Source organism: Arvicola amphibius, chromosome 11, assembly GCF_903992535.2.
Source record: "Arvicola amphibius chromosome 11, mArvAmp1.2, whole genome shotgun sequence".
In the NCBI taxonomy this organism is placed as follows: domain Eukaryota; kingdom Metazoa; phylum Chordata; class Mammalia; order Rodentia; family Cricetidae; genus Arvicola; species Arvicola amphibius.
Genome location: NC_052057.2, coordinates 103,787,852 through 103,815,335, shown reverse-complemented (window position 1 = coordinate 103,815,335; position 27,484 = coordinate 103,787,852). Strand labels below are relative to the sequence as shown.

Genomic DNA, 27,484 nt, shown 5'->3' with positions numbered 1-27,484 from the left:
TTCATTTTGACATAATTTCCTATTATGAGGTTGCCATGAAATGGACCTGGTTTTGGGTAACTGGGCACTCTGTGCAGTCATATTCATTTCTGGTTTCGACCTTGCAAAGTCTTGTGCTTCTTTTGATATTTTTATACATAGGGTTTACTGTTGAGCTCTTCTGATCGAACCTAATCTGCTTTTTTTCAAATAATAAACCACATCTGTGATATAACAATTCTATATTACCGTTATGTTCACGCACACAAAAGTCTCGATTAAACATGGGTCACAGGAAGAGAGTCTTGAGTTTGAGCCTAGGTTTTGACATATACTGCTGTAGCTCTATTGACTTTAAATGGCAATGTTCTGAAATTTAAGTCACACAGTTTATTAAACACAAGCTGCAGAGTCCTTAGCTCATCACCGATGACCAATATGATAATTTATCTCTCACAGCTCTCTCCCTACATTGCTTCCTTTTTTTATTTCTTTCTCCTTTCAGCCTTTCTATCTTTTTTTGTCTAACACATTCTCTCTCTTTCATTGAGTCTAATACAATATTTTATACTTTTTCAGTGATATACTTGGACATGCTTTAGCAAAGAATATGACATTTAATTGTTTTTAATTCTTACAGGTAAAAAGGAGGCAATATAATGGAATGGGAAAACCGAACTCTTATGGAGGATTTTTTTCTGAAGGGGCTTTCTGGTTACCCAAGGCTTGAGCATCTCTTTTTCGTGCTCATCTTAATAATGTATGCAGTCATCCTCGTGGGCAATGGCACTCTTATTATCCTGAGCATTTTGGACTCCCACCTTCACATCCCTATGTACTTCTTCCTGGGAAATCTGTCCTTCTTGGACATCTGCTTCACGACCTCCTCTATTCCCTTCATCCTGGTACGCTTTCTCTCAGAAAGAAAGACCATTTCACTCCTTGGCTGTGCGGTGCAGATGTTTCTTGGTTTAGCCATGGGGACAACAGAGTGTGTGCTCCTGGGTATGATGGCTTTTGATCGCTATGTGGCCATCTGCAACCCTCTGAGGTACCCTATCATCATGAGCAAGAGTTCCTATGTGACCATGGCAACTGGGTCCTGGTTTTCAGGGGTTGCCAACTCTGCAGTACAAACTGCACTTGTGATGCGATTGCCTTTCTGTGGAAATGTCATCAATCATTTTCTCTGTGAAATTCTGGCTGTCATGAAGATGGCTTGTACTGACATCTCGCGCAATGAATTCCTCATGGTCGTGGCCACGACTTTGTTCACTTTGATGCCACTGCTCCTCATTGTCGTCTCGTACTCATTAATCATTTCTAGCATTCTCAAAATTCGCTCAGCTGAGGGGAGAAGCAGAGCCTTTTCTACCTGCTCAGCCCACTTGACTGTGGTGACAATATTCTATGGAACAATCCTCTTCATGTACATGAAACCCAAGTCTAAGGACACACTCAAGGTAGATGACTTGGATTCTACAGACAAACTTATATCCATGTTCTATGGGGTTGTGACTCCCTTGATGAACCCTTTAATCTACAGCCTCAGAAACAAAGACGTGAAGGAGGCCATAAAAAATCTGAAGAGGCGGTTTTTAGGCAAATGAATGGTCAACGTGTTGGACACCGTGGGAGTCTCAAGATTGGAATTTTCGTGGCTTTTCTTTCTCCTTTGCCCTTTTATGCATTGCGTTAATGTTTTTATGCCAAGAGACAGCATTTCAAAATTATTGCATGCTCACTGAGAATGGTCAAGGGTCTGGAAAGAATAAGAAAAAAAACCAAAGATAACATTGAGAAATAATTACTTTTTAACATTTTGGGAAGCATCTTCTTAATTCTGTATTTTTTTACTATCTTAGAACTGAGTAGATATGGCATTTTTACAAACCTAACTTTATTTTATAAGCAATTGCTCTTCAAATTCTTCAACATAAACAAGTCTGTGCTGTTAAAAATGTGAAACAAATATCTGAAAGTACTTTATCAACCTTTTGCCTTGCAGAGTTCTCTGTTGCAGTATATTAATCTCAAATTTTTTAAAGTCACAAAATGTTATATCTTTTCATAGCTTTTAGTTTTTCCCTGCAGTGTTCTAAGGATGCTGAGAGTTGGAATTGTAAAGGAAGCAGGTAAATAGGATTTATGGGTATGGTCCATACAATCAATGAATGTTTTTAACAAGTCATTTCTTTCAGCTTTATACATTAGCTTTAACATAACACATGTACAAAAGAAAAACATGGGTTTAAAATTAGCTTATTAAGGCCAGGAGATGATCCAGTGGGTAAAAGCACTTGTCTCGCAGACCTGGCAACCTGAGTGTGATCCCCAGATCCACAAAAGATGGAAACAGAGATTACACAAAATTGCCGCCTGACCTCCGCATGTATGCCATGGTGTGGGTGACCTCTCATCATGCACATACACAAATAATTATCATGATGATTAGAAACTTAAAAATAGGCTCACTTGTTCACATATGAACGTTTATATATTTCATTGGACACAGGGTGACAGCATTCCCATTTCTAAGAAGCCAGATTTCTTTTCGGCTCTGAGGAAAGGGCAGTACTTTCCCAAGTCTTAGACGGCTATGCAGGCTCTTTATTCTTAATAAGAATGCCAGAATTTATGACTTGTCTCTTGAAGTAGAGAATTTTGTGTCCCCCACAAGCCAAGGAAGCAGAGGCTCAAAGGTTTTTAGATAGGTGACAGCTTGTGTTTCTTTGACTTTACCCTCAAGTTTTGACTTTATTTGAGGAACACTTCTAATTTACCACCCAAGATGAATGACGGAGTCTGTTCAGTAATGTGCCATACTCTAGAACGTCCACTTTAGAAAATACATTGTATCTTGATGGCACAGTAAATTCAAGGACTTTGGGCAAAACATTTTTTAAGATAAACATTGGATAAATGTAGAATCTCTGGGTTGTACATAATATTCATTTAATATTTTTAAGTTTCCCTTTCAATTTTAGAGGAAGGGCCATGAAGTACTCATGGCTTACATTTAATACTTCCTGATTCCATTATTATCGTTATTTAAATCGTTATTAAATCTGCTGGCAAGGGCAGATACTATCAAAGTGTCAATTCCACAACCCAACACAGCAGGCTATATATAATAAACTTAGTTCCTATACATCAATCCCTAATATTCCATCACCCTACGAATTCTACAAATTAGGCACTTCTGTGTCCCACCACAGGCCTAGCCTTGATACCCAGGCATTAAGCCAAACCACTTACATGGCTTAAATCCAGCTACTTCCGCTAAGCTTTCTGGGATGACGATATATAGCTTTTAACTATCACATTAATTGAAGAGAAGAATACATTAAAGCACCAATTTTACCCTTCAGAATAGGAGACCAGGAAGTTCTTTTTTCCCCCCGAGTTGTAAAGATCAAGGTGTCTTTGAAGAATGGCTGTCACTCTAACATGTTCATGTGTTCAGAATTGCTGGGCATGTGTGATTATAATTCTAGTTTACTTTAATACCATAAATACAGCCTTTGAGTCTTCAAAGGGCTTTTCATTAAGATTTGTTTTAAAGTCTCATTGAGAATTCTTTGGTTGCATTTTTAGCAATGCTTCTTCCTAACTTGGGAGCATAGTCAGATGAGCTGGTACAGAATGCCAGGTATTTTTATTTTTCAGAGAGAGTGTGTACAGCTAGTCTTTGTTTAGTGCATGGCACTGCCACTTCAGGTTTCTAGTCGTGCTGTCTCTTAGCAGTGTGTCTTAGTAGCATGGCTAATATGACTGATGTTGGTCCAAAACGATGCCTAATCACTGTTCATAGAAGAGCTCTAAACCAGAAAAAGAGCTCAAGTTAATTGGTACATAAAAGATGAATTTGACATTAACATTAATTTTTCAGAAAAAACTCATTATGAAAGCCTGAAGATTTTTTCTTTCTGTTTCCATAGAGATAACATTTGCTTTACAAAAATGGATGTGTTTCACATTTATAGCGTGAAAATAACATTTAATCCTTGATATTATAAAGTATTATAGTAGATCTTGTAATTTAAAGAACACATTTTTCACCCTTTTGTAAAAATCACTTTCTAAGTGAGATTAGATACTACTCAAGTTAGGTTTATGAACTTGAACCATTTTCAGGCGAGGTAACGGTCATGAATAAATGAAGGAACCTAAGAAGGATTATAATGGGACATGGTGTGCAAACTTGAGCCAGATGTTGAAATATTGACTTGGGTTTGGGAAACAATGATTGCCTGACATGATTCTATAAGAGACCAGGCTTGCTCAGGTGTGGGCCAGTACAAACACAATGTTCCAAGTATTTTGTAATTTGATCAGAAAATTGTTTAGTGCTTGAGCAAAAGAAGTGAGTTGGAATATTTTACACGAACCATCTGTGGAGAAGTTAATTGGAGTAAAATTAGTTGTACCTTTTACAAATGTTGTAGGCATAAGACTAGAAGACATAAATAAATGAATGAGGCACCAGGCAAAGATGCTCACAGAGTGATTGTAATCAGGGCTGTGTGTATCTTTTACTTGTTACTCACTCGGTCTACAAATCCAATCCCTTCTCTTTACCAAAAATAATAAAAACGACAAGGTCAACCAAACAATAGTATATTCTAGCCTCTTATTGTTTTACCCCAAATCTTCTTGAAATTTAACCAGATATAACTATCCTCCTGTTCAACTCAGTGACTCTTCAATTCAGCCTAAGCTAGCTCTGGACAGTGTTTGTAAGTCAAATTTAATGGATCATTTCCAGCTCTTATTTGATATCTTTGCAGAATTTATGTCTATTTTTGTATCATCACTGCTTTAATTTTTGTACATATCATTATATGATTCTAACAGTGATATCGTTGCAAAGAAGACCCCCAATACTGCCAAATGTGCCAAAGTATATATTAAAATATGGAGAGGCCTTTTGTATAATACATGTATGTATTATCTGTAAATACCATTATGTGGTTTTTATATGCAATAGTATCTGGTGACTTATAGAGGTACCAATCCGGCATACATCTTTCATACATTTCTCAAACATTCTATATTTAATAATCTACTTTTATGCCAGTGGTATGTTTATTCAAAATGTTCCGAAGGCATTTATATGCATGTGCATTCACATTTTGCAGATTTATTTATTTATCATCTCTCTGACAGTTCACATGTGTGTTTAATGGGTTTTCAGACATTCCTCAGCCCCTACTGACACCATCTCATGCCTGCTCCTTCCCCTCCTGGAAAAGTACCCATCCTAGTTTCACACCTGCTCTTCTGTGTGGCCCACTGAGCCACAGTAGGATTGCGTGGGAACCTTAAGAGCTGTGTGTTGTTTCCCTGTGTGGTTCAGGAAAATCTAAGCAGTTTTATGGGAAAAGAAAAGCTTCTTTGGTCTTTTAGATGGATTTGTCTGGCAATTCTTTTGTTCTTTTTGTTGAAATAGATTTTTTTTCTCACATAATATATTCTGATTATGGTTTTCCATTCTATTCTCCAAGTTCCTCCTGACATTCCTTCCCATCTACAGCCACCCCCTCTTCTGTCTCTCATTAGAAAATAAGTAGGCTTATATGGGATAATTAGGAAATAAAATAATAAGAAAAAAACAAAAATTAACACTTCAGAATTGGACAAAACACCCAAACAGATGGGAAAGAGCCTAAGAGAAGGCACAAGAAACAGGGACCCACTTGCTCACACACTCAGAAATTTCATAAAAGCACCAAAATAAAAGTCAAAATATGTATGCAAAGGACCTGTAGGTTAAAAAGAGAGAGGGAAATATATAAATAAAAAAACGTAAGAGTCCTTACACGATATGATGATGCAGGAGCCTCCAAAGCTGATACTATGAACCACAAACCTCCAAAGCAGCTGTTGAGTTCATTTGCTGTTGGCCATTTACTGGTGGGCATGTGCCTACCCTTAAGAGTAATCAGCCTGTTTCTCCAGTGAGATTCCTTTAGAGAAAATTAAATGTTCATCTGAAAGTGGTTATCAATTGGAGATTGCTTCTGGGTTAGGGATGGGGGTGTATGTCCACTTGTTTTTATCTTGGCGTTCTTTACTGGATTTATTAATTTCCTCCAATTTTTTTCTTTGTCTTATCCTTCCTTGATTTCTTTAAGTGATTTATTCATTTCCTCTTTATGGAACTCTATGATCTCCATTAGGTTGGTTTTAAGATCTTTTTCTTGTGTTTCAGCTGTGTTGCAATATTTACGGCTTGCTGATGTAGGATAGCTGGGCTCTGGTGGAGGCATATTGCCCTGGCTGCTGATTGTTGATTGTGTTCTTAAGCTGGTGTCTAGGCATCTGTGTTTGGCGTGGTTATAGTTCTAGGTGCTCATTTCCGAGTTTGTCTTTGTTGGATGGAGTTTTTGTTCCTTCATTTCTGTTTCCTCTTTGGTCTTCTAGTTTTTGTGGCCTGAAGTTCTGGTGGCAGGCACGACCTCTGGTTCAGCAGGGAAGTCTCTGTCTCAGCTGGAGACTGGACTTCTGGTGGCTAGCATGGTTTCTGATTTACCAGGGGTCTTTGCTTGAGTTTTGGGCTGTTCTTACCACACCAAGGGAGTGGGAGATTTCTGCAGATAGGCAGGCAATCTATCCTTCTGACTCTAGTGGCCTCCACTTTTTTATTTTTTATTTTTTTATTTTTTCCGTTTATGTTTTTTATTAAAAATTGCCATCTCCTCCCCTCCTCCTCCCCCCTCCCTCCCCTCCCCCCCCCCCCTACCCCCCCCCCCCCCCCCTCCCGGCCCAAGAGCCATCAGGGTTCTCTACACTATGTTGAGTCCAAGGTCCTCCCCCACTCCCCCCAGGTCCAGGAAGGTGAGCAACCAAACTGACAAAGCCCCAACACAGAGGCCTGTCCTTGTCGTAGAGACCAAGCCCATCGCCATTGTCCTTGGCTTCTCCGTTCAGCCTTCCACCATCAGCCACTTTCAGAGAGTCCGGTTTGGTCGGATGTTCCATCAGTCCCATTCCAACTGGACTTGGTGATCCTTCCCATTAGTTCTGTCCCCGCCCATCTCAGTGGGTGAACGCATCCCTCAGGGAGGATGGGGAGAGCTTGGGGAAGGGGATGCTTGGGATTATAGGAAGGGTGGACATGGGAGCAGGGAAGCAGATATCTCTAATTAAGGGAGCCATCTGAGGGTTGTCAAGAGACTTTACTCTAGAGGGGTTCCCAGGATCCAGGGAGACGCCCCCCAGCATACTTCCTGGGCAGCTGAGGAGAGGGAGTCGGACAAAGGCCAGATCCTATCGCCATACTGATGCATATCTTGCATATCACCATAGAACCTCACCTGGCGATGGATGGAGATAGAGATAGAGCCCCCACATTGGAGCACCGGACTGAGCTCCCAAGGTCCTGATGAGGAGCAGAAGGAGAGGAGATCTATGAGAAAGAAAGTCCAACTTTTTTAAAATTATTCTTGTAATAATAAAAAAGCTATAGTCAGTGGATCTTTTTGTTGTATAACCAGAAAATTAGCAAGTACTATCCTTTGAAAGAATCGAATGACCTAAATTAACCCTCATATATTTCCTTTAAAAATGTCAACATCCTTAGCCATCAGGGAAATACAAAGTCAAACGTCTTTGATATTTTACTTCACCTCAATCAAGATGGCTTAAAAACTAAGAATATTCATGTCTAAGGTACAAATATGAGCTGGAGGGAACCTACTGATGTTTCTAGATTAATGTGTCCCAGGACAAGGTCAAAACATTGGATCAGAGATACACGAGAAATGTGAGAAGGTCATATTTAAATCAGCAAGATTAAGGGCTAAACAGAACTTTTTCATTTTTAAGATTTATTTCTTTTATTTGTGTGCATGAGTGTTTTGCACACATGTATATATGTGTACTTTATGTGTAAATTGCCTAAGGAAGTCCAAATAGGGTGTCAGGTCCATTGGAACTGGAATTACAGATGGTTGTGAGTCACCATGTGGGTTCTGGGAACTGATCCCAGGTCCTCTGCAAGAGCATCAATCACTCTTAATCACTGAACCATCTCTCTAGCCCCCTGAATAGGACATCTTATTGAACCCAAATTTCTCTAGCATGGATTCTTGCTTCAGCCACAAAAATGAATGACCAACCCAAGGAATCCTAATACAGAACAAAGCAAAACTAGAATTTCTGTAAATAACTGACTGGTGTGTCTGCAGATAATCACTTTTAGTATTTAGAAATTCTTTTACACACTCAAATTACTCTTGGCATTTAATTTAAATGCACACATGCCTATGAGCATGAACATTTTAGGAGGACTTTGGGATTTCCGTTGAAGTATCACTGAATAGAACATCTTGGCCACTTTCCCTCCTTTATTGCTATCTGTTTTGAGAAACAGTGACTCATGTTTTATTCCAGCCAGCTCTAACAGAATTTCTCTTAATTTTGGCTCCAACTTGTATTTTGCCTGTGATATTTCTTTCAGCTATAGGCATATTTATGACAATTTTCACATCAGTCCAGCAATGAATTATACAGTATCCTAAATTTCAAAGACAGAGAATTGGAATAATGTAACAAGAACCCTACAACATAGACCCTAAAGAATTAAAATTGCCTCTAAAATCCAGTACTAGGAAGAAATTGGCTGGAAACCTTTGCATCAAAAGAGGAGGCAGTTCCTTCCCAGGAAGAGGTTTAAGGAGTCCTTGCAACTTAGCTCACAGCTAAGTCACTGTGCTTATTTCTTGGCTTTTGTTTCATCTTTCCTATGAAAATGTAAGATTTTATAGAACCCTTACACGAGTGCAGCACATGACCCCCGTCTGCGGTCTATGCGCCACCATACAGTTCATGAACCGGGCAAGGGGCTGGAGATTGAAACACACAAAGACACACAGACAGAGACACGGGTCATTCTTGAAAACAGGAATGACCCAAGAATGCCCCCTTTATTGTGGTCCAGGGGCAGCTTATATAGGGATAGCCACGCCCCAGCCAAACACACTAGAAACCATTCCCCTGCCATCAGGAACTCCTGAGGATCTCGTGCCCAGAGCAGCTGTAGGCACTCAGATCAGGGGAAAACAAGTTGTTTACAAGAAATTCAGGATCTGAGAGTTCACAGCTTGCAAACACACAAGAGGCTATGAAGAGGAGCTGGGTGCTTTTCTTGCCTTAGCTCTGGACATACCGTAAATAAATGCATCCACTTTTCTTTCTTTTTTTTTTTTTAAAATTATTTATTTATTAAAAATTTCCACCTCCTCCCCTCCTATTTCCCCCCCACTACCCCACTCCTGCTCCCTCTTCCTCTCCAGTCCTAGAGCAGTCAGGTGTCTCTGCCTGTGGGAAGTCCGAGGCCCTCCCCGCTTCATCCAGGTCTAGGAAGGTGTGCATCCAAACAGACTAGGCTCCCAAAAAGCCAGTACATGCAGTAGAATCAAAACCCAGTGCCATTACCATTGGCTTCTCAGTCAGCCCTCATTGTCAGCCACATTCAGAGTCCGGTCTGATCACATGCTCCTTCAGTCCCAGTTGAGCTGGCCTTGGTAAGTTCCCATTAGATCAGTCACTCTCGGTGTGTGGATACACCCCTTGCGGTCCTGACTTCCTTGCTCATGTTCTCCTGCCTTCTGCTCTTCATCTGGACCTTGGGAGCTCAGTTCTTTGCTCTGATGTGGGTCTCTGTCTCTATCTCCATCCACCGCCGGATGAAGCTTCTATGGTGTTATGCAAGATAGTCATCAGTGTGGCTATGGGATAAGGCCAGTTCAGGCACCCTCTCCTCTGCTGCCAAGGACCTGATGGCTCAGCCGTTGAAGGCTAGGCTCACATCCACCTTCCTTCCTTCCTTCCTTCCTTCCTTCCTTCCTTCCTTCCTTCCTTCCTTCCTTCCTTCCTTCCTTTCTTTCTCTTCTCTTTGTCTGTCTGTCTCTGTCTCTCCCTCTCTTCTCTCTCTCTCTCTCTTTCATTTCTTTCTTCTTTCTTCCTTTTATCAATTTCTTTTAAAATAAAGGGAAACTAAAGTAAGGGTTTCTATGCCTCAGTACCTGGTTAACAGTAGCACAGGTGTTTGTTGACATTCATTCTTGCGACCTACCAGCATGAGGTATCTTACCTTTTCTTTTTTTCCTTCTTTCGTTGATGTTTATAGTTTTCAGGATGCAGCTCCTTCACTCCCATGGTTGCACTTTTCTTTTTCTCTTAAAAATTATGAACAGATTGATAACCAATTCATCTAAAATACAATGGGATTGCTGAATTTAAAAAAAGAAGAATGGAGAGCTTTGTGCTTTTCCACTTTACATGCAAGTTCCTTCTGCCTTCGATTTTTATAAGAGATGTAACATGCAGGACATTTTGAATGTGCCCACCTTGACCTACAAAGTATCTTCAATGTTAAAATACAGTGGAGAAGTCTCTGTAGACATAAAGGAACATTTTAAAAAATGCTTTCTTATTCATTATCATTGCTGAAGATTTCCAGATGCTTATACATTTCCACATAGACTTTCTTTTCTTCTGTGTTCTAGAAATAACTGTTTTGGAATGTTTCGCTTTAAAGCAGTCTAGACATCATCTCTGCTATTGACACTATAATGCTATAGTATCCTTTTGTGTTATTTTAACAGCTAAATAACAGACTGTTTAAGAAATGAGATGTCACTCATAAGTCTATAAATGAAATAACAAAATATCAATATCTGTTCTTTGTTGTGATTCCTGAAGGACTGACATTACATGAGACTTTGAAATTCCACAGAGTTTGTGACTCCTGCCAATACCTCTACCATGAAGTTAGACTCTCAAAAAGCTAAGGAATGAGGGAGACAGCAGTCAAATCCAAAGCTTTAATCCTAGCTGTATTGCTTAGCAAATTAAAGTCTTGTGCTCAGAAAAAGGTAGAGATATACAGTAAAGACATATTCAGAAAAAACCCTCTAAACTGTTTACAGTATATTTAAAAATATACATAGGCTTGGGAGAGAAAAGAAAAAAGATAGAGAAAGCCCTTTAAAAAAGAAATAGAGTAGTCAGGTGTGATGGCACACACCTTTAATCCTAGCACTTGGGAGGAAGAGGCATGCAGATACCTGTGAGTTCAGGGGCAGCCTAGTCTACAGAGTGAGATCCAGGACAGTCAAGGCTAGACAGAGAAACACTATCTCAAAAAACCAAAAATTAAAAAATAAAAATAAATTAAAGTTTTAAAAGTTACATAAAATGGAAAACACACTAAGTCTCTAGTTTAAGTATTTTATTTGAATTGTGTTTTATTTGAATTTTTTGACTGTGAATGAGCTAACTACAAAGAGACAATTCATTGTATGATTGTATGGATTATTAAGCTATACCAACATACATATTTTAATGGTATCTTGACATCAAAATTTGAGTTTAAGTATATACTACTTTGGAAAAGAGTTTCTGCTTTTGTTTCCACAGAAGATGAGAACCTATGTATTCCTTTTAGTATAATGTGGTTTGATAGAACAAGACCTCTGTAAAGCCTAAAATTACTTTGCCCAGCAAACAGCATGAAGCAGTTTGGAGAAAGCCATGTCCAAATTCCCCAAAATGATTGTTTATAAACATTTGTTTTTATTTAAAGTGGGTTGATTATAAGTGTTTAATGGTCATAATCAATCTCTTTCTTAAAAAAAGGGAGGGGGAGGATATGATATAGAAATGAATACTTTACATTGGTATGGACTTTGGTTTATTGATATAAATTTAAGGTCAATTTGCTATATGTATATTCCTACTATTAAGGTATTATGTTTATAATTTAAAAATGTAATATATAGTTAAGAAATACAGATTAATAGGTACTCATCTATAATAATCAAACTTTTAATTATGTTAGGTTTTCTAGATATACAGAGATATGTTAGATAGATAATCTCCAACACTTCAAAGACATACAGAATATAGAATTTAAAAGGTTTTAAGAGCTCATACTTTTCTCAACAGTGAGACATCTCTACTTCTGGCAGCACCAATTACTTCAGGGAGGTTGATGAGCATAGGAGAAACTCATTATGGAATTTGCCTTCAATATGACAAGAAACCCAGCAAGGCTGGACCCCCAACATGTTTTCCACATGCAGAGGGCCTAGTTTAGTCCCACTGAGGCTCCACATCTCTCAGTCTAGAGTTCATGAGTTCCCACAAGCTGGTTCAGCTGTCTCTGTAGATTTCCTCTTCATTATCTTAACTTCTCCTGCTCATATAGTCCTCTTCTTTGACTGAATCTCCAGAGCTTATCCCTGTGTTTGGTTTTGGATCTCTGTATATGCTTCCATCAATTATGGAATGAAGGTTCTACCATGACAGGGTATTCATCAATCTGATTAGAGGAGAAGGCCAGTTCAGGTGTCTTCTCCACTATTTCCAGTAGTCCTAGCTGGGATCATCCTTGTGGGTTCCTGGGAACTCTCGTAGCACAAGGTTTCTCCCTAACCCTAAAATGTCTCTCTCTATCAAGGTGTCTCTTTCATTGCTTTCCCACTGAATCTCTCCCCCAACTCAACCATCTCATTCGTTCATGTTCTCATTCTCCATCCCCTTCCCTTTACCACCCCATCACTTGTAGATTACCCAGGAGATCTCAATTAATTCCCCTTCTCAGGGCAATCCATGTATCCCTCTTAGGGTCTTCCTTGTTACTTAGTTTCTCTGGGGCTGTGGATTTCAGTCTGGTTATCCTTTACTTTACATCTAGTATCTACCTATGGCTGAGTACACACCATGTAATCAAAAGAGATGAAGAAGTATATTTTATTTTCTTTGCCTGAGTCAAATGACCCCCAGCTGATAATGGTACTGAAACAATACATGTATTTCATTTAATATGCCTTATTTCTTTTGTAGTAATACCTAACAGAGTCTTGGAGTTCATAAAACATGCCATAATCAATCCACAATCGCTTTTAACAACAGTTCTGGTATCTACTATCTTCAAGATAATGTTTGAGAATGTAAGGAACTTTGTAGTGAACATGTAATGATACTAAAGAATCCTAGCACATTTTGCTTTGACACAGGTAAGAAAAGATTCCAGCTGCTTAGAGTCACTTATCATAGAAAGAAGTAAGGAAAAAGAACAAGGTATATAGACTCCTATCTTAACTCTACAAAATGGAATTTAATGATGGCGTGATTTTTATGATTCTGCAGAAGACAAGCAATATTAAAGTAAGACAGCTGAAAATTTCCTTGAGACAACTATAGCAAGTGAAAGTGTTCAGATGGATAAGTTACTATGGAATTAAATGAGAGCAATGTTGATGCTATAATATGGGCTTGGAAATGACCCCTCTTCTTTGATGTTTAGGGAAAGCTTCAATATGTTTGCCATTAACTTGCCTATAGATCCACACAGAATGCACTGGTGGGTGGAGCCTTCTGCTTCAGGCTTACTCTTATAGGTTGTTGTGATTATTGGCTCATTCTCTTTACCTGTCTTGATCTGTTCACATGTTCTGCTTCTCTTTTTTTTAGTTTTGTCAAAGATTTACTAATTTCTTATGGATTGCCCAATTTGTGGCATAGATGTGTTTATAGTAGCATCTTGTCATTTGTATTTTTGTGGTACCAATTAAGTAACATTCATTTTTATTTATATTTCTTAGTTTAGTCTTTTATATATTTTTCAGTTTATAGAAAGTTTTGATATTTCAGTTTATATAATCAAAAAACAAATGGTTTCAGGCCTTCAAGATGACTAAGCTGGTAAAGGAACTTGCTGTGCAAGTCTGATTACCTGAGTTCAATTTCTTGGATCCCAGAGTGGAAGGAGAAAAACCAATAGTTCAGAAGGTTGTCTTCTGGCCTTCACACACACACACACACACACACACACACACACACACACACACCCTACTACTATTACTAAATACAAATCACAACTTCTTTCAGTATTTTATCTTATTGTTCTTCTAGCCTCTAAGTAATTTATTTCTCCTTGATTTTAGTTATCACAAGTCCCTACCCCTAATTGAAGAACTAATCAGTGGCTTCTGAGAGGAGAATCCATGCTCTTCAGAGATGAGTCTCTTGATATGTTATTGAATACCAAGTGATCTATCCTAAACAGAAGTATATAAAAGTCACACTAAATGGACTCTGTAAGATGTGTGTGTCTGCAAAAATAATAATTATAGAAGGTATGACCGTAAATTTGTGAGGTTGGTTGGGGAGACATGGGAGAAGTTGAAGAGGGGAGAAATGAGAGGCAGAAATAATGTGAATATGATACTTATGTATAAAATCTCAGAATAATTTAAAATACTGAACAGAAATAGAGTAAAAGAAGGAACAGTGGCCACATCACAACTTCCGATTGCAATCATTATAACACCTTGCCTTGAATTACCCCAGATTTGACCAGTTTAGTACATGGTGTGATAATCTATAGAAAAATAAATCTTTTAATCAGAGAGATGGTTCATCAGGTAAAGACATTTGAGGCCAATACTGATGACATGTTTGACACACATGATAAAAGGAGAGCAATGTCCCTCACAAGTTGTACTCTCCCCCCTTCTGCACACATGTGTGCACACATAAATAAATGTAACACAGTTTCAAAAAAGAAAATCTCCCATTATTTCAGAACCAGTAGCTCAAACAATAGTATGAAATAAAAGATAAAATGTGAGATTATGATTCTGAGTGAGTCTATGATCAACCAGCTTCTCTTATTGGAATCCAAGCAAAGGTACTCAGAATTTATTTTCTCTCTCTGTGAAACTGCCTGGATGCGGGCTCTAGTGTTTAATGTACTGTCACCTAAGCCTCCAATAGGAACTAAAGTGCAATACAATTAAATTAAAGGGGAAGAGTAATCCAATTACAGGTAAATTAAAAGTAAAAATAAGTCTCACAGTATGAGCTTAATAATGAAAGCGGCAAAATATTAAGAAATAAAACTGAAAGTTATCTATGTATTTTACATACCTCTTCCACACAATATTCCTGCAGTGTATCTAATGTCTGAATGGGGGATACTTCCTTTCCTGAAGAATTAGTTCATGTAAACTTTGTCCTTTCTTGTGGGATACACTGCACAGAAGCCTTTACCACTCACTACCTAATGCAATCAATGATTAATGTTTGGTATCCATAATTTATAGAAAACTTCCTGCTTTATTTAATCTATGTGCATGAATGCTAAAATTTTCTTGTGTTACACAGCATGGTCTGTAGTCAGGTGAAGTTCTGGGGTTATCTGTTGAGCATTGGTGCCCAAATAATGCAGAACTTCAATATTTCCAGGCAGGACTGTGATAGTACTTTGTAATTTAAGATGTGCAAAAAGCTAAAGAGTCTAGTATTTTGTTATCTACTCAACCAATACATTTTTCTATCCCTATTTCAGAAGAAACTCAAAGTACATGTAAATGGAGTTTGATGATTAATTATTGTAATATTGTCCTTGAAGCTATTTAAATTATCCTTTTTTGCTACAGTCTGAGAAAGTGATAGAGTATATACAATTGAAAATTGCAAGTAATAATTCTTCTGATGGTGCAATGCTGAAGAATAAATGTGAATATTAAAAAATACTGAATTAAAAATGATTATGAATAACAGGACTACCAGAAAAAGATTGATTAAACTTGCCTAAACACAAGAAAGTCATAAATACAATAACATTTTTAGAAATTGTTTTATCTATTTTTTAATACCCAAACCATCAAAGAAACATAGAAGAGTTCTGAGTGCTCCAAAATGAAAACAAAGAAAAACTAAATTTTGAGTTGTTTGATTTATGAAGAAGGTAAATGTCATATCTAGAAATATTATTATTCTGTATTTATAAAGCTTCTAAGAAATGGGGGAGGCTGAATGTCAGCAGGGCCCTGAATAAAAATAAGTACAATTAAATCTTCAGAATCTCCAAAGGTGTTGACATAGCAATACCCTGTATATCATAGAAGTCCAATTATCAAGTATAATTGGAATTATCAAGAACATTTAATCACACTGATGGGCACATTTGAACAAATCCCATAATGCTACCTTAGTAGAGCCATTACTACTAACAGTTACCATAAAAGGCTTCAGTTTTATGCCTTTTGGGAAGCAATAGTTGGCCAGTTGAACATCACTTTAAGCTCCCTTTTTAATGGAAGAATGCAAAGCTATTTTGTGAACTGTAATATGGGCTACATGGAAAGAACATTCTAGTGAGAAAGAAGCGCACATAGGGTACCAGGTAAATGTGAAAACTATGAACTGCAGACAACTAGAGACATCCACAGCACACATGAGAAGTCCTACTGTGTCTTTGGTCTGTATATTAATCTATCTGAGGACACCCTTCACCTGTAGACATATGCACCTCTGTATGACCAGATATGGAAAGATGCTGTGAAAAGGAGCTGAGTGTCTACTCATGGTACCCGACAGTCAACCTATATTAGCTAGCTGCACTTTGAAAAGGCAAAAGATAAATCAGCTCATTGAGAATTAACTGTATCTCATCTTCAGACAAACTGGATAAGAACTCTAGTGATATGGCATACTGTTTGAGTTCTAACTCAATATGGCTGGCAATATGGTCTGAAAGATAAGCTTGGATGATGAAAAGTGATACATCTATGAGATAAGAAGCCACAGAACATTTGATGCCCTGAATGGACAGTTAAAGCGGGTAAGACTCTGTTCATGATAAATCACATTCTGAATTTAGAAAAGGTCAGGGATTAACAGAGGGATTCTTCATTAGTTCTTTGGAAGTCGGTGACAAGCCTGTGACAAGACGTGAGAGAGTATGAGGAGCCACACAAGCAATGAAGCATTGTGTATCCCATTGTTTCCTCAGAAATAGAGAATGTTATGTAAGAATTATTCTTGTCAACAGAATAAACATCTGAGACTAAAGGCAGTCATGGACCATGCACTAATTCCCTATGTTTGCCTCAACACAGGCCCATAGCAGAGTTCACCTCAACAGGATCCAGGGACACTCACCACTGGCAAGAAGATTACGATGACTCAAAACTTTGATCCAGTTAGAAAAGAATATCTCATAATGCAGAGAGACCCTTTTTGAATTTGCATATTTGACAATCCAAACAAATCCCACAACCATCAATAAAAGCTAATAGCAAAAATGCCATATTAATTTTAATGTTTATTACCCAGCTAAGGAATTCAAGTAAATTGATTAGTTATGTGTCACAATATAAAATCAGCTTATATGAACTGATACACAAAGAAGCAGGTCTTTTGAAAATTGGGATCCCCTGTTGATTGAATTTGGTGATAATAATGGTGGAGGTAGCAGGAAGTTGGTGTGGTAGCTCTCACAATTCATTCTGTGGTCAAATTTAACACAGGTGAAGAAAAGGGCAGATTGGAATAACATAGATTATTGGGATCTTTTTATAAAACATGGAAAATTTGTAGTGCTTATTGGAACACCTATTTTTTTTCTCTTTTTAAAGCCCAACCTTTGTTGAATGCCATGATGAGTTCTGGAGGATGAGTTGTGGAACATAACCCTGGTAAATTCTTTCCAAATATAAGTATCAATCATCCCTTTAGAGTGTGTCATTCCTGCTTTTCAGGTTTTTAAATTGGGCTTGTGGAGTTCTGTCTGTAATGGATGAGGTGGGCTTTACATTGTAGTCTGATTCTCAGTGAGAGATGATGCAGTGAAGCTCACGACTACATGCAGACAGTCGCGGAATCTAAAAGTCTTCTTTTCCTGTACTTGCTGCACAACCATCAGCAAGACAGTCCAAACTCAGAAAAGATCCTGTAACTCACCAGACTGTTCTGAGAACACTAGTAAATGCTTGACTATGTAAATGAGTAGAGCAAGTCTATAAATCTTGTGTGATTTTTTTTTAAAGATACATTTAGAAGAATACATGAGCTCTTCTGCTTATGGTCTATGAGCCTTAAAATCTTCCAATACTGTGGCGTTATGAATGACAGTATCTCTGCATTTGAATACCAATCACAGGAATATACTAATTGCAAGAGATAATTGAGTCTGGCAACATTCTCCCTGGAGTTTTGGAAAGTTTTTTTAGCTCTTCATGTTTATGTTTCTAACTCTCTAGCTCACTCAAATAATGATTTCAATTGTCTCTACGTGCTAATGTCTGGCCCTTTGGAAGATGCTTCTGAAGTTTAAAATGTAAACAAACATTTAGTGAATAACAAAGACCCGCAAGAAACTCTGTCCCATTTTATATTGTTTTCTAAGATTCAGCCAGAATCTTTGAACTATCATCTGTTGGTTTTACCTGATAATAGACCACAGGTAAGTAGAAACCTGAAGAAAATAACGGGAGCATCCCATGCTGTCTTGTTCTCACCTTTGTCCCTGCATCTCAACAGTGCCAAGATTGAAGAAAGATGCTTTTAGAACATGATGTAAAATGGCTGGTAAGGATCAGACCTGACTCTAACCAGGAAAGCAAACTACTCTTCAGGCTCAGGATTGCATCATATTCTGTCTTTTTGTTTTGTAATTCTGAGTTTGAAGCTGTGGATAAGCTATCAGCAAAGATGCTTTAAGTGGAGACATCTATTTTTTTCCCCTCACATATGGAGCTTCCTTCATTTGGTGTCACAGAGATTTGCATTTTGGAACACTGGATATCATCCACAGGAAATCTCTTTGGTAAGAATTAGTGTCATTTAAAAAAGAGGACAGACAAAGAAGGTCTTTGTTTGCTCTAAACTCAAGTTTAATTTCCAGCATGATTTTTGCCTACATGAAAGCATTCATTTTGCTTTATCCCCCATCTTTCCTGCAATAAGAATAGATCCTGGGCTTCCTTGGCTAGAACCTAGAAACACTGTGAAACTGGTAATAATTCCTTTCTTCAGTAGCCAAATAACCTGAACACTATTAGTACATGCATAATCTGCAGAAAATTTTTATTCCAAATTTATGAAACTCCAATACGACAATTTGAATAAGTCTCTGACCACAATGCCTGAAAAATAATTTAAGTAGATGAGATATATCATTGATGTATATCACAATGACTATTTGTTTCAAATTATGACAAAATATGATCCCTATATCTGAATGTCAATTGATTCATATTATATACAATCCTCTGAATATAGGAATAAACATAAACTACCTCTTCTAAAAATACTTTCTGGCTTTCCCTAAGCCAGAATTACTGTAATTAAAGCTTCTTTATTCTTGTTTATTATTTGCAAAGGAACATTACTTTGGGTCTGAGACTCTTAGCTGAAACTAATTATGACCCAAGGAAGAATCAAATGTGTTTTAAATTCCTACACTCTACCATAAATTCAGCATAAGTGATCACATCAGAACTTAGCTCAGGCTAATGAGCCTCTGTTAGTGCCATATGTGAGCACACAAAGCTGAAGGAAACTAGAAATTCAGCGTCCTGCCAGCAGTGGTCACGGTCTTTTTATACACATACACACTATGATAAGAGATATCACAGGTGTGATAACTTATGATGTCTTGTAGACACTGAGGCTCTTTATGAGAACCAAGGACATTTTTCTACCCACTGAGAAGTACCTTGATGGACTTGCTCCTTCTCATGAGATAGTGGAGCTAGAGCTGAGCAAGAAGACAGGGATAGACCAGAAAACCCAGGGAGAATGAGGCAGGTTTTGTGATGAACGGCATTAGTTAGTTTAATAACTCAGTATCAGCCAGGACCTAGCTGCAAAGAACCCAGCAAAGCTTTAGCCTGACCTCCAAGCTGAAATGAGGTAGATACACTTGGCCCGCATTTATAGAATTGAACTGAGAACTCATAGGTGACAGATAGATTGTGTCTTTCTCTAGGAAAATCAAATGGATGTGAGTCCTGTTTTCTATGCACCAAAGAAGGGAGAAATGATTGCCCTGAAGACTAAGAGCAGAGTGCATTCTGACAGTCATGTGTGGATGTGACAGGGACAGTTCTTTAGAAGGTCCCAATGAATCTACTCCTAGTGCTTTCATACTTAATGTCCCCTGGTCAAACTTCAGTGGCTCTTAATTACCTAAAGGACAAATTATAATTCCTTAACATTATCTTTAATATACCCCACAAATGTGCAATTCAGCATTCCTTTCCTTACCCACCTGAATGCTGTCCTTTGTCACTTCTCTATGTGCCCTAAGGACACAACAGCCTCAGTCAATTGCCTAAGACTGTGCTTCTCAGCTCATGGGGACCATGTGATGAGATCCTGACATAGTCCCTTATCTATGAGCTTCCTCCCACTCTTTGAAGTCTCTCTGTGCTTATTCTTTGAGCAATTCAAAGACTTTCTGGGGGAAAATAAATGGTTTCCTACAAACGTTCTTTACCATAGAGCATTGTTGTGGTCCTTTTACCAACACCCATACTGTGCTCCAACTCTCCACAAGCTCAAATGGATTCTTTGAAGAAAGAAGAGCCCAGCCCAGCTGTAATTTCTTGATGGAGCTTTCTGACCACCCAAAGAGAAAAATTCAAAATGGCTTACAAGTTTTGCTATAAAACAGGGTGCCATACTCTACATAAAAACCAGAAATATCATTGGGGAACAACCCCTTCATTCTTCTTCAGGGTCTGTTCTTTGTATACCCTATGAGCATGGCAGCTTATCACCAGCAGGGGGCGCAAAGTGAAAAGAAGAAAGCTTCTCCTGACTAAGTGAAGCCTAGTGACTCTGAGACTCTGAGATAGCCACATTTTTCTATATCAGATTAGGCCACAGGCTCTTGGGCAAACACTGCCTCCCACTCATCCTGGGAGCTGCTTTTCATTCTCCCTTATTACTGAGCAATCCTCCACTCTATGACTTTTTCTTTAGCTAGATTCCAAATTGTATTTTTAAAAACATGTTTTCTAGACAACTTTTGATTTAATTTTTTTTCTTGTAATACTTTTTTATTTCAATCAATTATTTATTGTTTTTATGATGTAGTGGTTGCTTCCCCCATTTTATATTTACAATGGTCTCTTCCACTAAAACTGCATTTTTATCATTGCTCCTTAAAATGATGCCTTTTATGTCTCCTTTACTTTTTGCATGTGCTCTTATCTGCTGTGCCTTTTTGATCTGTGCTCTTATCAACTGTTCTCTGTCTTTTATTTATACTCTGTGAAGGATTTCCCATGTTTTTTTTAAAAGTCTCCATTCCTTACTTAGAGTCTCTGATTCCATTAATATTTTCTCCTTAAACTCACAATCTCTTTAAATTTAAATTTAAATATCTTTAAATCTCTTTTATCTCTAAAAGTACATGGATCATGGTAAAATCCTACTTTAACTCTTATATTTTATTATGTTATATAAATCATAAATCACTTTGACAGTTTTTCAGTAATCTGTTTATGTTGCTGTTGATGCTAGGTTCCTTTGTTTCCAATATCTTAACACTTTTGCCGGTACAGATCCATGTGACAGAGCTGTTACAGAGATCATGAACATCTGAGCTGTTGCTAGCCTCATTTGGCTAGAGGTAATGTCATGATCAGTTCCTTCAAGCCAGATTTTTCAAAAACCTTAGTTAGGATAGGCTCTCAGGTCTGGGAACTAGATTCTACCCAGTTTCTGCTGTTGTGTTTCTTTAAGTGTGTACACACACAGATACCCTGCATGTCAAGGTGTCCTCGTAGAGGTCAGAAGACCACTTTCCGGAACTGGTCCACTACTTCTATCCTGTGGGTCCTAGAACCCAGGTCCTCAGATTTGTTGGCAGGCACCATTTGCCCATCTCACTGCATCCCTCCCCCACACCCAATTGTAGTGCAGAAAAAGCTTTCAAGTAAATTGCTGTATTCTACCTGATCCCGACTTGTGTTTATTTGATACGCCTGTTTAAATGATCATGTTTGAACACTTGGTGAACACTTTTCAGATTCTGTACTTCAGTATATCTGTAAGATGTTGACCCTGAACATATAGTAAGTCTGTAAAGCTGCTTCCTGGTTTCCATCCCGGGTGACAAACAAGCCAATAAAGCCAAAAACCTGGACAGTAATAATGAGAAGAAAGAAAAGGTGACGGTGAAACTCACTAGTTTATTTGGTTCATATCCACTACTAACTACAGCAAACTGAGACAAAACATTGTATGAAAGGCAACTAATTACCAACATTTGTGCACCACATCAAGGCGATTAGACACTCATTTCCAACCTATTATATCAGAACTTGCAGACACAGCAATATAACTGTTTGGGATCTAAAGATTCACTGTCTTAATGGAGAAAACTCAGGTAGGCATTCCTTATGCTAGGCCCTGATTCATGCTGAGAAACTTTAACACATAAGCAACAAAATCAACTCAGCAGATAGTATTTACATATATTTGCATATACACACGCACAAATATATCACATATAATCTAAAAAACAGCTGATTAACTTGAGAGTGAGGAGGTATGAAAAAAATTAAAGGAGGGTAGATGGGAGGGGCTGGAGGAAGTAAAGATATTAGGGAACAATGTAATTCTGTTTCAATTAAAAATCTTTTAAAATAAAAAATTCTTAATTATTGATCACAATAGAAGAAGTATCCCCCATACCGTATATATAAATACAGCCATCGGCAACAACAAAAATATTTTTATTTTACGAAGTGGCTCTTATAAACTTGTTAATAGATTTCTTTCTATCATACCCAGAGTTCTGCTGGAGGACGGGCATATTCATATGGAGAGAGCCAATGGTTCCATGTTAACAGAATTTGTCTTGGTGGGGCTTTCTGACCACCCAAAGCTCCAGAAAGTTTTATTTGTGCTGGTTTTGTGCATGTATCTGCTGATCTTGCTTGGGAATGGAGTTCTCATTTCAGTAGTCATCTATGACGTGCACCTGCACACGCCCATGTACTTCTTCCTCTGCAACCTGTCCTTTCTGGACATCTGCTACACAAGCTCTTCTGTCCCACTCATTCTTGGCAGCTTTCTGAAAGGAAGGAAGAGAGTTTCCTTCCCTGAGTGCATGGTCCAAATGTTCTTCTCCTTTGCCATGGGTGCCACAGAATGTGTGCTGCTAGGCACGATGGCACTTGACCGCTTTCTGGCCATCTGCTACCCACTGAGATATCCTGTCATCATGAGCAAGGGTAGCTATGTGCCCATGGCGGTTGGATGCTGGGTTGCTGGGCTTGTTGACTCATTGGTGCAGACATCTCTTGCAGTGCATTTACCATTCTGTATTGATAACATCATTCAACACTTTGTCTGTGAATTTGTGGCCATTGTGAAACTGGCTTGTGGAGATATTTCAATCAATGTGATTAGCATGGCAGGGTCAAATCTGCTTTTTCTAGCTGTTCCATTGATAGTCATTGCTGTCTCTTACGTTTTCATCATCGCCACCATCCTGAGGATCCCTTCCTCCGAAGGAAAACAGAAGGCTTTCTCCACATGCTCTGCCCATCTGACAGTGGTGATTATATTCTATGGAACTATTTTCTTCATGTATGCAAAGCCCAAGACTAAAGTCACTGCTGGGACAGGATATCAAAGTGTGACTGAGGCGCTCATCTCCCTTTTCTATGGGGTGATGACCCCCATGCTCAATCCTCTCATCTACAGTCTGAGGAACAAGGATGTGAAGGCTGCTGTCCAGAGCATGCTGGGAGGAAATCGTCTGATGAAACATAAATGATTCTTTATTTAGACCATGGACTCGCTATTGGAAGTTGTGTTTATATAAACACAAAATTCATAAAGATCAAATGCCACATGAAAATTCAAAGACATTAAAATATTTTGGTTTCTTTTGTTACAATTTAGGCTTTGTTATAAATACAGAAATGAGACGTATTGACATTTGTTAAATACACTGTTACAGAAATGCGAGAACGCTGAAAACATTTTGGAACAACTAGCAAGGAAAAATAAACTCTTCAAATTTAGAAAATGGTTTAAGAAACACATTCATTTAAAGTCCTTAAGGGAGTTTATAGTCCATTGTAGGTACAGTGTTGATGAGTAGGCATAGTTAATATTAATTGGTACAGGATATAAGACATTCTCTTTATTTGCTCATTTCTTTATTATTTTTATTCAACATACCTGTAAATTCCCTGATGATAGAACTTTTCTATTCTTTAATCTACAATAACCCAACTCATAACAGGGTCTGGAATATAATAAATGCTAAATATTGATAAGATTATGTATTTTAAAGGTATTGTATGTGTTAGGATTTTTTCACACAAACATTTATTTTGTAGCTAAGGCATTATGTTTTGCTTTCTTTGTTATGCTCATTGCCACTCGGGGGAGGCATGGTTTTGCTTTCCAGCAAGGATAGTTTTTCTGAGACCTTATTGATAATAAGAATATAGAGATGAAGTAATTCTAATAATGCATCCTGTGTTTTAGCTTCTTAAACGTTAGCTGACACTAGCAGAACACACCTCTTGTATTTTGAGCTGAGTGCAGGCTGGAAGGAAGACCTCATCTTGCCCTGCATGAGATCATCCACTCTGTTGTAAGCTGCAACACAGTTACACAGAGCTGGTAACCAAGAAAACTTGCCATTTGGGTGGACAAAGATGTTGAGCCAAGTTCTTTCATGAACTCGATTTGTGAGATTAGGAATAAATATGGTGATCAAAAATGGAAACTATGCTTATTTGTTGGACAGTGGGGTCCTGTGAACTAGCACACAGCTGATCAATAAAGACCCCACTTTCCCCGAGGGAGCCATCCTTAGTCAGTGCTAAAGAATACTGCTCCTCATGGGGGTAGGGGTGGGAGTGAGGTTGGGGGAAGGGGAGAGGGGAGAGGGAAGGGAGAAGGGAAAGACTGGGGAGAGCTTGGGGGAGTGGGAGGGTGGAGATGGAGGAAGGGCGGATATAAGAGCAGGGAAGAAGATATCTACATTCAGGGAGCCATTTTAGGGTTGGCAAGAGACTTGGCTCTAGAGGGGATCCCAGGTGTCCACGGGGATGTCCCCAGCTAGGTCCTTGGGCAGCAGAGGAGAGGGAGCCTGAACTGTCCTTGCCCCGCTATCACACTGATGATTATCTCGAATATCACCAAAGAATCTTCCTCAGGCTACGGATGAAGATAGAGACAGAGACCCTCATCAGAGCAAAGAACTGAGCTCCCAAGGTCCAGTTGAAGGGCAGGAGGGAGGAGGCGAGCAAGGAAGTCAGGACTGCGAGGGGTTGGCTCACCAACTGAGGCAGTGTGCCTGTTCTAATGGAAGCTCACCAAATCCAGCTGTACCATGTTTGAGCGTGTGATCAAACCGGACTCTCTGAATGTGGCTGACAATGAGGGCTGACTGAGAAGCCAAGGACAATGGCACTGGATTTTGATTCTACTGCATGTACTGGCTTTTTGGGAGCCTAGTCTGTTTGGATGCACACCTTCCTAGACCTGGATGGAGAGGGGAGGGCCTTGGACTTCCCACAGGGCAGGGCACCCTGACTTCTCTTAGGACTGGAGAGGGAGGGGGAGAGGGAATGGGGGGAGTGGGAGGGAAATGGGAGGAGGGGAGGAGGTGGAAATTTTAAATAAATAAATAAATAAATAAATAAATTTAAAAAAGACTTCAGATCAATGTCCCTTTTTTGTTCTCACGAAACATAGATTCAAATATTCCTTGAGAAAATAATCTTTATTCTTAATCATTCAAGGTTCAGAAAAATTAAATATATAAAAATATGCTGCACTAAGCACTTTGTTGAGATTCCATGCACAGTATAACCATAATCAAGGTACATAGGTCAAGCGTATTTTTGGAGGTAATAGTACATTAAAAGAGCTATGTTATTTGGCATGCAACTTTTAAAAAGACACTTTGCCTTACTGCACTCTGTCCATTTTAAGGAGATATATAGATGTATAAAGAAAAAAGTTGAAATTAAAAGACAGAAAATGCATATTAGGCAAATGATTCAAACACCAGTATTTCTGTATTAATGGCTAACAAATGAATTAAGATCAAATGAAAACTGTTTCTCATAAAGGGATAGTTGCCTTATGATACACGGTGAATTTCATCAAAGAGGTGTACAAGTCTGACTGGTAGGTCTCCTAACAAAAGACTTTCAACAGGTAAAAAGGAAGCAAGATAACAGCCTTTACACAGTCTCAACTGTGAAGACAATAAACAAGGATTTGTAATGATATAAAATATTTAAGCAAAAATAAATCTCAATCTGATTGAACACACATTCTTCTAAAGTATATGTAGGATGTTTGTAAAAATTGGTATTTTGTCAAGCTTTATGCATGACCAGTAATTTCAAAGAAATTATATTACCTAGTCTTCACCCTTGTTCCTATATGCACCTTAAGAATTATTAATTAAAGAATCCTTATAAGCTGGCACAATTAAAACACATCTGCAAATGACTGAAGAGCAGTAATATTATTAAAAAGGTTTAATAATTCCAATCATTCCAGTCAGAATGTACACCTGTTATTAACATCTGATATGACCGTAGGAATAAGTTATAGCTAATTATTGGTCTTTTGATAGGTCAGAGAAAAAAGTTAAACACTTAAGACTGCACGAATCCTATGCTTTTAGATACTTCATTAACTGTATTTATTGCTTACCTTAGTGTCTATTCTGATAGATTGGTAATTATGCCATAATCTTTGTAAAATATTTTTACCATCATTTATGCTAGAATGAACTATAATTTAATAATATTGAGTAATGTATAATGAACTATGCTAGATATACACACAGCCTTTTGGAATATTCACATTTAAATCTTAGCAGGGAGTTGATTTTAGAGAAAAGAAGAGAGAAGGAAGGAAACAAAAGGAAGGATGAGGAAAAAAATCAGAGAATTTAAATTCAGAACTAACATGCTAGCTGTTTTAGTATGATATGATGCTATTTCTGATTAACTTTTCTCATTAATACTGAGAGTTATATGGCATCACTACTACTTTACAGGCAAAGATTCTAAGATGCACAGAGGTTTAACACACCCAGATATTTTAGCTGGGTTTCTATTCTTTAAGGCTGACAGGTCGGTTGGGAAATCTAAAGTCCAGTTGTTTATTTGAGTCAGGAAAATAATCCAAAGTATGTGACTTCACAGAAAACCTGAGACAGAGAGGGAGAGGGAGAGAGAGAGGGATAGGGAGAGAGAGAGGGAGAGGGAGAGGGAGAGGGAGAGGGAGAGAGAGAGAGAGAGAGAGAGAGAGAGAGAGAGAGAGGGAGAGGGAGGGGGAGAGGGAGAGGGAGAGGGAGAGGGAGAGGGAGAGGGAGAGGGAGAGGGAGAGGGAGAGGGAGAGGGAGAGGGAGAGGGAGAGGGAGAGGGAGAGAGGGGAAGGGAGAGACAGAGAGGAAGAGGGGGAGGGGGAGGGAGAGGGAAATGGAAAAGGAGACAGAGAGGAAAAAGGAGAGGGTCTCTGAATGTACAGTTTTAAACTTTGTAGACAAGATGCTTGCCTCCATACTTGCCTTGCTTACATTCCCCTTAAGAGCCAATGCAAACCAGGTGGTGCTGGTGCACGCCTTTAAACCCAGCACTTGGGAGGCAGAGGCAGGTGCAGCTCTGTGAGTTCAAGGCCTGCCTAGTCTACAAGAGCA

At 38.5% G+C, this 27,484-nt stretch overlaps 2 protein-coding genes across 2 annotated transcripts; both read left to right on the top strand.

Annotated features, from left to right (window-relative positions):
- The first annotated feature begins 638 nt into the window (after positions 1–638).
- On the top strand, positions 639–1,589 carry LOC119826643 (olfactory receptor 13C9-like). Its single transcript, XM_038348070.1, has one exon. The coding sequence runs from the start codon at positions 639–641 to the stop codon at positions 1,587–1,589; it is 951 nt and encodes a 316-aa protein (XP_038203998.1).
- A 21,026-nt stretch (positions 1,590–22,615) lies between these two features.
- LOC119826046 (olfactory receptor 13C8-like) lies at positions 22,616–23,578 on the top strand. Its single transcript, XM_038347079.1, has one exon. The coding sequence runs from the start codon at positions 22,616–22,618 to the stop codon at positions 23,576–23,578; it is 963 nt and encodes a 320-aa protein (XP_038203007.1).
- The last annotated feature ends 3,906 nt before the right edge of the window (positions 23,579–27,484 follow it).